The sequence below is a fragment of the Lupinus angustifolius genome, unplaced genomic scaffold (assembly GCF_001865875.1).
Source record: "Lupinus angustifolius cultivar Tanjil unplaced genomic scaffold, LupAngTanjil_v1.0 Scaffold_42_78, whole genome shotgun sequence".
Classification (NCBI taxonomy): Eukaryota; Viridiplantae; Streptophyta; class Magnoliopsida; order Fabales; family Fabaceae; genus Lupinus; species Lupinus angustifolius.
Window position 1 is genome coordinate 39675 of NW_017721753.1, and position 12150 is coordinate 51824.

At 33.4% G+C, this 12150-nt stretch overlaps 1 protein-coding gene and 1 pseudogene across 1 annotated transcript; one reads left to right on the top strand and one right to left on the bottom strand.

Moving 5' to 3' along the window:
* Positions 1–871: 871 nt before the first annotated feature.
* LOC109338809 lies at positions 872–3925 on the bottom strand (annotated as a pseudogene).
* Positions 3926–5916: 1991 nt separating this feature from the next.
* LOC109338802 (caffeoylshikimate esterase-like) lies at positions 5917–10671 on the top strand. The gene is made up of 7 exons (XM_019576121.1): positions 5917–6730; positions 8066–8104; positions 8199–8269; positions 9146–9210; positions 9343–9432; positions 9536–9628; positions 9964–10671. Exons 1-7 carry the CDS (start codon positions 6300–6302, stop codon positions 10363–10365), a joined length of 1191 nt encoding a protein of 396 aa, XP_019431666.1. The 5' UTR covers positions 5917–6299; the 3' UTR covers positions 10366–10671.
* The last annotated feature ends 1479 nt before the right edge of the window (positions 10672–12150 follow it).

The window sequence follows — 12150 nt, forward strand, 5'->3', positions numbered from 1 at the left end:
AAACACCACAATAAGCCCAAGCCCAAATACAATACAAGACTAGCAGATGCAATATCAATCATGCTATCACAAAGCTAGTGCAGTGATATGTAGCTGCTCATAATTGTATATGTAGTGATTAAAGTTGTTCGAAAAAACTAACTGTATAAAACTTCCTTTATTGCAAATATCAGGGTTACAAGAATGAGAGACTTGGAACTGTGATACATGTATTTTGCATGCAACATAAAAAACTTCTGCCACACAATTGGTTTTCTATTATATGAACTCTGCAATTAAAATTCAGTAATTTGATTTTCTTTATCTATAAAGTTTTTGGTACTGCAAGTTTTGTTACAGTTTTAAAGCCAAGAGAATATCAATATGTGACTTTTATTAGAGTTTTTTCTCTACTATCTCCTTCATGAGTTTATTTCAATATCTATCCATACTCAACCATCTTGCACTTATTGTGAAATTTCTAAATCTATGTTTTCAACCTAGGTACCTTTTTACAAGATCATAAACTCTAGCACATAAGTTATAATATGAGAAACCTCATAGAGATACCATATGCTGATGAGTATGGATAGATATTGAAATATCACATTTCGAATTGGACAAGATATTATGTATGAAGATATGAGAAGGGTGTCAATTCTGGCTGTTTAAATAAAGTTGTCACTTTAAAATTCTTACTTGAAAGTGGATTTTCTATGAAATTGTCAAACTATCAAGCAATTATCTCATCTCGAATTCAAACTTGGCTAGATCTTCTACATGTTAAATGGTTACTGATGTTCAAGTTTGTTTTCAGCATCACTCTTCATTTCCAGGGAGCATAAACTACTATCGTAGTTTGATAATGGAAGCGAAAAATCGACAACAGTTATAGATTATAGTCCTTCATCTTTGCATAATGCTAAAAGTCAAATACATCATTATCAAGCCCTGAATTTAACTGAAACCGAGTTTGCCAACATTTAAGGCACTGCACTACCTATACAAGAGCAATAAAGAAAAAGTTTGGAATACACATTATTCAACACATAATAGGGTGAAGTTGTTCCACATAAAACATCATTGGATATTTTGACTAGTGGTTGGGACCTATAAGTGAGAGAAGAAAAGCCCTGTAATGACCGGATGTTTCCGAGCGAACTGCATGGTGCAGTGTCTTCTTGTATTTCTTCAAATATTCAGCTTTGATATACTGTAAATCAATCTCAGTCCTTGTTACAATCACCCTTATAAGTGTGTTATCGTCAGTCCCCAAACCTTTCATCGCCTTGCGTAAGACCTGTAAGGTGACAAGGGTGAAATATTTTCGCCTCGATCCAATTAGTTTAATGACATTACAGGAAGCAATTACCAAAAGTTAAAGTCAAAGGAATACCTTCGCGAAATACCTTGCAGGATTTTCGGAACATTGGATTATTGTCTTAAGTGCAAGAGCAAAAAGCCCTGATGTTTCCTTCTTCACTGCCTGATAAAAGCTCAGTTTGGATAAGCACCAGAAAAAAGACCTTGAGAAAGAATATAATAATCTAAGGAAATAAAATTGGTAAAGATACCTTCTCCAGCGAGTGTCCATGCTTGTGTTTGTAACAAAAACTTGCAGCAGCCAAATGCGCTGCACTTCGCTGGCTGAATATTTGCACAAAAGTCTTCTCATCAGTTCCAAGTTTCCTCTCCCCTGCTTTGTAGAGAGCCTTTGCGTCCTTCTCAGCTATTTCTCTATTGACCTCAGGACCTTCATGGCGTGGCGTGGTTACATATGCAAGCAAAATCTGAATCAATTTTTTTTACATAATAAAGGTATTAGTAACAACATCACCATTCTTTGGAAACTCAGATGTGATTATCAAAGACACAAAAAAGTCCAAATGAGACAGGACTTTTGCATCCTATGGGAATGAATCACAAACCACTGAACATGATTTCCCTAGAGACATATGAAGTGACACAGACATGCACATTCGAATGATCGGACAATTAGTCTACATCCAATTCTTAATGAGCAATGGACATCCAATTTTTTTATGATCCAGATAACATTTTCTAGAATTTATGGCCATTTCTTGAAGACATTCAACTAAAAATGCTGAGCAGGCCATGAAGATCACATGTAGTTTCGAGAGATTTGGAAGGCTTTATTGAAAATATGAAATATCCACCAGTAGCCATAATAGAACTATCCATGAAGTAGCACACTAAAGAACTATCCAACAAAAGATGAACAATAATACAATATACATTGGTCATCATTGACATAAGATGTCCTGTGTTCAGAGTCAAAGACTTTTGAGATGCATCATGGTATCTGTTTATGCACATCTGAAATACCATTCTTATTCTTATTTTTTTTAGCATCTTGCATCCCTCTAAAAATAAACAATTGAAAGTACTTAACTAATGCCATGCTCTATAATTGGTAGAACCATAGGGCGGTATGACTTATGAGTACTAGGATATAGAAAAAATTTATGCAAATTTCATCTAACATAAAGAAACCACAATGTGACTAATTCATGATACCTAAGGTATCTTTAATGAAAGCCACATACACGAAAGGACAAAGAAAAACATCACCTTCTTATGATCCCCAGAGGTGTTCCTTTCGATGTCATGCTCAAGATAAACACCAAACTTTGAATGATATAGCTGTCTTAAATGTTGCAGCTGCGATGGAGTTCGTGAGCATATTACTTCGGTAGCAGCTTCTAGGACTTTGGTCACAGTTAGAGAATGCTTAAGGATAACAGCATCACGTCCAGCAGGGTCATGCATCCAAAGCAGAACCGCAGTCTAATAATACACATGGTCACTTCACTTGTTACATATCAATAACATTGGGGTAATGAATAGATGATATACACATAAGTTTGTCTGTGTATGAAATGAATAAAATGATAGTGATCAATGAAATATAGTGGAATTGATAACAATACCTCCAATTTGCCTCTAAGCTCTTTAGTTAAGCGTTTAAGAAGGTCCTCAGAATACATTGTTCTGAATTCATGTTGGATGTAGGCACGCTGTGTAGCATCACGATGAGCAAGTACATTGATAACAGCACTATCATCACACCTAAATCCTGAAAAAATATACATAGGAAAAAACCAAAAGTGAATGATTTGGGTATGCTATATCTACAACGAATTTGGATCCTCTCCATTACTGGAGAGTCCATTACCATGTTGAGATCATGACACGTGGTAAAAATAAAAATCTAACTATCCTAATTTTAACTCATTTTTTAATAAAATAAATTCTAATTATTGTTTCCCCTTAAAATACAGTACTAGACTCTCCAATACTGGAGAGGAGTTGGGCTCATCTACAACATAGAATCATCACTTTATGCATTAAGTAGTTAGAGACACCTTTTAAATTAAAGTTGTGGTTAAAAAGCAAAGAAAATATACATATATGGCGACAATTGGGATCACAATTGTAATCGCGGACTACAATTTTAAACTACGATCTAGGTATATATTGACAACAATTGTAATTGTAGAAACTACCAAAACCGACGTATTGATGCTTCTACCTTACAATCATAGTTGCAAACCGCAATTTAAAACTCTGATCAGTTGACTATACATAACAGAAGCAGTGTGATCATTTTAACTTCTAACACAGTGAAACAGTTTGACTTGTTTGATGATGGAATTGTCACATGAGACAACAATTTAACATATGCCCTTAAATATTTGTTAATGTTAAACATTTCAATTCTTGAAACAAATTAGTAGCCACACAAAATAGCTAAAGAAAAAGACAAAAAAATGTTGGAAGAGGTTGTAAATAATAATACCCTTGAATGCTTTGTAAAGTTGTATGGCATCATCTCTGGGGTGAGGAGCAACAGGTGGTAGAGTAAGGGTAGACATGTTATGTTTTATATGTATTTCGGCAAACTCTTAAAGAGGTTGATTAAATCAGAACTTATATATTTATAGATAAAGAGATCAAGGAGCAGTTCACCCACTTGCATTTAATAATATATTCATGGCGTGTACATATATTTATAATCTAATGTTACGTAACATAAAAAGCGTTAACGAAGGAGGCTCTTGTTATTTGTTAATTTCTTAAATCGATAAATGCTAGCAACACGCTCATACCATATATTAATTAAATTACATGGGTTATTATCTCATTAATGAGACTCACGTAAATTCTTTAATTTCTATCACTACTATTGCTAAATTCACGTGATGATTATTCCATAGCAAATAGAAATAAACTAAAGGGATGTTGTTGTAAAAAATAAAGACGTTATACAGATTAATTTTGGTTAAGTTGATAATATTTTGTTTTGTATAATATATCTGTATTTATATCATTATCTTTTTTTCATATAGTCGCGTAAACACGAAGCAACATAGAATGAGCTTCTAGTGTTTTTTGTTCAAGTGGAATGGAAGACATGTTCTTTTATTCTTTGTATATACACCAAATAGATCTATTCATTCATTGAGACCATTAAATTTTTTTAAAATAGTTGAGTAAAATATGTAATAACTTCTTTTAATTATTCTTGGAAGAAATAGATCTATTCTCTATATTTTTTCCACTTACTCAAGAGCAAATGGATTCATTCCCTGTTTTTTCCACTTACTCAAGAATAAGTGTATCCCTTCTCTACATGTGCATGCTATCAATCAACTATTTATATTGTGCAGTCTTTTAAAGGGTCTTAAATTTTTTAGCAATGTACTTAATACAATAATAAGAGTATAAAAAAATCTTATATTTTTCTCTATTTTTATGTAGCGATTGATAAGTGGATAAATAATTTATTAACAACTTTACATACAATGTGGTCACAAATCACACACATATTGTATGCATTGTTTGGGGCTCATAACGACAAACCCATTCTACATCAGCCTCCAAAAGACCCACTAACACAAACTAGTTACTAGTCCCCTAGACCTTTAACATTTTCTTGAAATTCTGCTTGCCGAAAACAAAAGCTAGTTACTGTCCCTTCTTACTTTGAAAAATTAAATAAATTTCAAGTATTCATACATTTAATTTAAGAAATATAGTTCGGGTACAGTTTACATTTTAATTTAGAATAAATTAGTTTTTTTTTTGCTTTTTGCTACTTACTTCTCAATGCATTTCATCTCTTACTCATTCTATATTCGTTTCCTTTTTCTTTTAAATAAACTAGTAAGTTGACAGTTATTATCATGTTTGTTAATACATTTTTCTATCGTTTGTAACGTGTAATTTGTACGTTATAAATGATAAATATATTATTTTGTATTAAATATTTGTAAATTATAGTTAATTTATTCGATTGGTGTAATATTCAACTTTTTTAAAATAAAAATAATAATAAAAGTAAAACAGGAATATAATTTTATATGGTTTTTTTGAAAAAATAAGCAGATAATAAGTTCAAAATATAGAATCACAAATTACATCATGATAAGGTGATTATTTTGTATTTTCTCTTTATTAAGTAATATAGATATAGATAATATAACAGTATTTGGCACAGGAACAACATAAAATGAAATTATCCTGCATAATGTGTTTATAGTTATAGAATAAGAATATGTATGTCTTGCTATGTTTGATATTAACTAAATTCAAATTGTAATTTATAACACCAAAAAAAATTAAAGTGGCCAAGTTTTATATTATTTTTTAAATAAAATATTTTTCTGACATCAAATTACAAGTACCGGAAGGTACCAGTGGATCTGATTTCTACTACCATAACGTGACGAAATGTTCTTTCCGCCGCATAGAAACACGTGTAACATAGTAACATCGACACATGTAAAGACCGTTAACTTTAACCTTAGGAAGATACACGTGTAAGGCTGAGAATCTCCTCACAGTTACGTAGACCTTTCTGGAATCCTCAAAACTGGTCCACAATTTTTGTTTCAAGATTGTAACATTCTTCCAAATACTGGTTGTCATTTTCAATTCTCATCATCTATATATGAAACCATTTTCTCCTTCTCCAACCAAATCTATTAATTTCTAGGTTTTCAACTTTCAATTCTCAGTTGAGTTCATTCCGTAGCTAACTATCATAAAGAAAACAATCTTCGTTGTTATTTCCAATTTTTTTCATATCAGGGATCTCAGATTCGTCTTTCCTATATATAAAAACACATTCTCATTCACCAGATAAAGTGATTTTTAGGTTTGAATTCTCTATCAGCTCTAACGTTTCATTTCCGTGGCAAAAATAGAAGGAAGAATCCGTAGCTAAATAACATCAACTGTGATTGATTTCACCTCATAGAAGAAAAGAAAATCAAATTTTGAAGACAACCCAATTAATGGCGAGTGAGGTTTTGATTTTAAAGGGTGAAGACCCTGCAATGATGTTAACTTCAGGTGCAACAGGACGAATCAGCGCCTTGTTCTCTCTAAACGCATTGAAAAGCTTGATCGTGTTCCTCAACGGTGTCGTTTTGCTCATTCTTTTACCCTTTCGGGTGCTGGTTTCGACGCCCGCTAAGGATGACCACGAGGGTCACCGGAAAGGGGCGGTTGTGAGAGTTCCGGCGACCATAGTGGCGTGGAAGAGTAGTAGTAGCGTTAGTAGTGGCAATGGTGCTTCAAGGAGGACGATGGCTATAAGGAGAGTGTTGGAAGAAGAGAAGAAAGATGATAATAATAATATGGTGAGAGATTATTGGCTCTTCCGTCCTAGAAGGGGTGACACCATTTTCACACAGTCTTGGATTCCTACTAATGTTAAAGTCAGGTAACGTATCATATCCATGATCAATGCCAGACTTTTTTGTTTGTTCATGTGCCTCTTAGCTAAACATGATTTTTATGAAAGAAATTTTATAAATCCTAAATCGAGGTATTAATGTAATATATTTGGTATCTTGAACATTTGTGGTTGTGTCTAGTACTCTAGTAATAGAATGATAAAATAGAGCAAGATATTAATAAATAGGGAACATAAGGTAAATTGCAGGCGCGCTAATTATAGTTCACAAATCTTAGTTGTAAGCATTAATGAATTTTATTTGGTTGTTTCAGAATATAGTCTGCTGTGTTTAGTGTATTGCATAAGAAGAAAATATAAGTGATACAATAAAAATAGAGCACATTTTAGTTGCATAGACTAAAAGACATGATGTGCTAATGAAAATTTACAAATTTTAGTTGGACTCATTAATGAAGTATGTTTGGTGTGTGTGAGAAGTCGGAATATATTTCCCCTATGTGTTTTTTTTGTACATTCAAATTAAAGAACAAAACTAGAGAAGGGAGAGAGGTTTGTCTAGAATGTGAACCACTTCTATAGGTACAGTGTCCCAAATCCTTAAACTATCTCGAGTTTGATTTTGGACATAAAGCACGCCACCAACATGTCACTTTTTCTCAATACATGGTGAAATTGTACAACCCAATCTTCGACAAGCAAACAACATATAATAAGTTGTCTTTTTAGTATTGGGGAAGATTCTTTTCCATATTATTAACAACCTGAGCAAGATGCTTTTACTAATATACCATCCTTTAGAGATAATTGCTTCAAGACAATCAATTACCAAGATTAAATTACCGTTTTCCAAATTTCATGCAACCTTAGAACATATTCCATTGCAAGTTTTGCTAGAATGGGAGTTTCAATACCAAAGTTCTCCAATAACCTGGAGATCCAAAGGCCTTCACGATTGCAAATCGTGCCTCCTCTACTACTCAATTTATATCCCACATTACAGCTTCCATCCATGTTAAGCTTCATTATCCATTTTCTGGTTTGCAGCACTGGACACTTGGTTGAGAATCTTATATCGAAAATATATCCATATTACACCAATCTCTGAGATTACGATGAACATTTTATGCAACATAACTGGCATCTCATGATATTTTCCCGGAGATAGAGTTATTCTGCCACCTCTAGGCCCACGAGACACCCACTAAGAATAACTTCCCATGAGGAAGCCGTGAATATGAATGATTGATTTTTTCCGTTATGTGTGTTTACTATACCTTATAGCTATAAGTAGAATAGAAAAAGATATATTAAAATAGCCACATTTTTTCTTTGCATTCACTAAAGACCTACTTTATGCAGGGGTGTTGTTCTTCTGATGCATGGACTTAATGAACACAGGTTTGTACTTTTGCAATTTCCACTTGACAAATCTCATTAAGTTATTTTTATTCTTGTATGCATTACTCAAGCCATCCTTTTTATTGTGTCACAGTGGCAGATATAACCAGTTTGCAAAGCAATTGAATGCTAATGGCTACAAGGTTTACGGGATGGATTGGGTTGGTAAGTGGAATAACCAATTATGATTTTTGCAACTCTAAATACTTGTCACCATTCATGAACTTCTATGTCATTGTTGCATATATGGCACTTCCATTAGACAATCTGTAGAAGACAATGATCATTTTTCATTCTGTTCCATGCCTCAGAGATCGCTGGTGGTTATGTTTGAAAATATAGTTGATGCGGTTGCAACCACAATCACAATGGGTTGTGGATTGCTTCAATATACATCTATATTTAAATGTTTTTTCATTTATTTGGATTCTATATGTGCAATAAAGTAACGTGTCAATCTCCTATTTAAAATTAAGCTTTTTATAAGAGAGTGTTGTTTGTGTCTGATTTGTATGCTGGAGATTGGAGATTCGTTAAAAGGCAATGAAATGTTTGGTGTATAGCCACTTCATTTGCTTTCCCGTTTTCTTTTCCTGTTACTTTTGGGTGCCCATTTTAAGATTCACGTGGTGATTTTCATAAGCAGCAGGAGCATGATGCTTTTCTTGGAGTTCTAAGGAACACTAGAGTGGCTCAATTGAGTCATTTAGGTGCGTCCTAGGACAGAAGCAAGGGGCAAGCAATTATGCATCTTGTGTTTCTAAGCGCTGTCTGCAATAGTTAGATTTTAATTTGATTTTCAATTAAGATAAATACTTGTGCGTCCTAGGACCCTCCATAGTTGAAGTAACATATAGGTTTTAAGGATAGGGAATTATCACTTAGAAGATGAAAATGAAGGAATGCTAAGACCACTCTAAACACTGCTCATGAAAATTTAGTTGTTCTCCACAGGGCCATGTCCTGACTTAAAATTTAGTACATTGTGTTTCAGTATTTGCTCAACTCTGATTATTTTTTATCTGTTATGTTTCCACTTAGGTCATGGTGGAAGTGATGGGCTGCATGGCTATGTCCACTCTCTTGATGATGCGGTTTCTGATATGGTATGTCTTGAATCTACAAGATTTTGTAGAACATTGTATAAATAAAATGTGTACTGGGTGGTATGAAGCAGTTATATTTTTAGATGTATTTCTGATTGATCTAGTAAACAATGTTTTCTTTTTGTTAAACAGAAAGTATTTCTTGAGAAGATTCTTACTGAAAATCCAGGGCTTCCATGTTTCTGCTTTGGACACTCAACAGGTGGAGCCATAACTCTTAAGGTAAATATTTTATAAAATAAGATTCATGCAGCCATTTAGTTAGGTGCAAAGAAGGTCATAGAGTTTAAATGGATTTAACTTCTAATTGTTGTCTTTATTTTAGGCACTGCTTGACCCAAAGATTGAAGCTCGCATAGCTGGTGCTGTATTGACATCACCTGCAATTGGAGTTGAGCCTTCTCATCCAATTTTGCTGGTAAGCATACCCTAATCATCACATGACGTGGCCACAATATTGTAGTTGCAGTGACAGCCCAACCACATCACACTGTAATTGAGGTGTGACACCGAATCATATGATGCGGTCATATTGTGCCGCATTGCAACTTACAAAATAATTCATACTGCAATGACAACAATGACCATAACCAAAGTGACTGCAACTGTTATTGCAATCGCGACTGTAACAACAATTTAAAACACTGAACACAAACAAAACATAATATTTTATCTCAACATACATGTCCTAAATGAAATTGATTTTATGATAAATACAACACATTCTAACTAGAATCTTATTCGTCTTGGCAGGCACTTGCTCCTATAGCTTCAGTTTTGCTGCCAACATATCAGTGCAGTTCTGCATATAAGAAGGGTTTACCTGTATCTAGAGACCCAGAGGCACTAATTGCTAAGTATTCTGACCCTTTAGTATCTACTGGACCTCTTAGAGTACGTACTGGCTATGAGATTCTAAGAATCACAAGCTACTTACAACAAAATCTGACAAAAGTTAAAGTGCCATTTTTTGTCTTACATGGTACTGCTGATTCTGTCACTGATCCTGCTGCATCTAAAAAATTGTATGAAGAAGCTGCTTCCACTGACAAAACTAGCAAACTATATGAAGGGTTCTTACATGACCTACTCTTTGAACCTGAAAGAGATGCTATCACACAAGAAATTATTCAATGGCTTAATAGTAGAGTATGAGGTTATACAGTGTAGTAGGTGAAGATATCTTGGAAACTTCCAATGAAAATTGAAGAAGCATTCTCCACCAAAGACCAGTTCAGGGTTATTTCTTGGGCATGTGTTGAGGAAAAAATGATATCTTATAATTAAAATACTTGCACATCTTTATGAAAAAATCATCTCAACTGAGAGTATTATAGCAGAATTTGTAAAAATGTGAAATGTTGTATAAATATGTGCAAGTGTGTGGCTAAATTTAGGGATATTTGGAAGAAACTTGTAGAGAACTTAATTGGACTTGTGTGAATTGGGAACTGTTTATGGAAGTAAATTTATAAATATAGTTTATGGTTCTTTTCTATAGTTCTCTATAGCTTATTTCTAATGAACTTGTTGAATAAACACTACACATAATTAAGTTGTTTATTTGGCATATATTTGTTTGTTTTTTTACACAATGTTCACAAAGAAAGATTACAGTCAGTTTGTGATATTGCTTCTTCCAGTAGTATTGTTAAAGGACAACAAATATTTACACTTTAATTAGGGCTGTGCTTTTTTATCCTCTTTTTTTCTAAGCAAAGAATTGAATATTCACAAGCAGTTCATAACCGAATACAAACAAAGGCCTAAGGGTTACTACACTAAGAGCTCCCCCACAATGATGAAGTCCATTACTTATATATAGCTGATTTGCATGCTGAAAAAATTGCCTTTTTCTTACCATATTGTAACAAACCAAAAACTACTCCAATAATGCCTATACGTTTTAGATGCAAAACTACAGTTCAAAAACATCCCGTGAACATCTTTTAACACAAGACCTTGCGTCTGGTCAAGGCATCCTTTCTTGGAATTATGTTCTTAAAGACAAGGGAAATAGAGTCATCTCAAACTAACCCTAAGAGTCTGATTATAAGTTAGGTTTGGAAAGGAATGAAAGAAAAAAATGTCAAGTTATGAAATACATTTGTTAGATGAGTCTAAATCATTTTGTTTGTCTTCTATTCAAAACCTCATTCGCAATGAATCCTAAAGGAAATATAACTTTTCCACACCTTAAAATGAGTCTTATTATTGTTATTCATATCCAATTAGGCACCTTCTAGTTTAGAAGAAACAAATGTGTTTAACGATACTCAAACAACTACGGTCTCAATGAAGCTAAAAGAGATACTTATGAAAATATCAACCCAATATCTCTAGCATATGAAAGGCTGTAAAAGATGCAAGTGGTCATTAATTAACATATACAAACAAAAGAGTGGGAATGACTAGAAATTCATTGATAGTAACTTGAACTTCAAAAGTTTTAAGCTAACAAACAAAGTAACAAACAGGATCACATATGGTACATTAAACACTATCTATATTCTCCATTAAACATTACACCATTTACTGCATAATATATATATGGTGATGATCATATAATACATCGATCATCATCATATAGTCATATCTTATCATCATCACCGATATCAATCATCAAATTATACATGTTGATTATTTATCAACATAGCTACTAAGGTGGTGTTCAAAATGTGATGTATAGTTCATTAAGGTGTTGGATAATTGTTAAGATAAGTTTTACATCTGATGAGAATATGGCTGAGTCAAAATTTATAAGTTCAGCGCAAAATCCTAACTAAAACTAGCTAGCAACATGTGGAGGGAATTCATTGGCTTGGAAAAAAATAATTTCCGCCTTTCTTTTCCAAGCTAATGTCTAACCAGGTTCCAATTTTAAAATCTTAATCTGATCATATAATGACAAAGCTTTGACAGAAACAGACACAAGGAGAG

Coding starts and splice junctions, on each gene's coding strand:
- LOC109338802 (XM_019576121.1), top strand. CDS start 6,300: ATGGCGAGTGAGGTTTTGATTTTAAAGGGTGAAGACCCTGCAATGATG. Junction 8,270..9,145: donor TTACGGGATGGATTGGGTTG/GTAAGTGGAATA, acceptor GTTTCCACTTAG/GTCATGGTGGAAGTGATGGG. Junction 9,433..9,535: donor GTGGAGCCATAACTCTTAAG/GTAAATATTTTA, acceptor TCTTTATTTTAG/GCACTGCTTGACCCAAAGAT.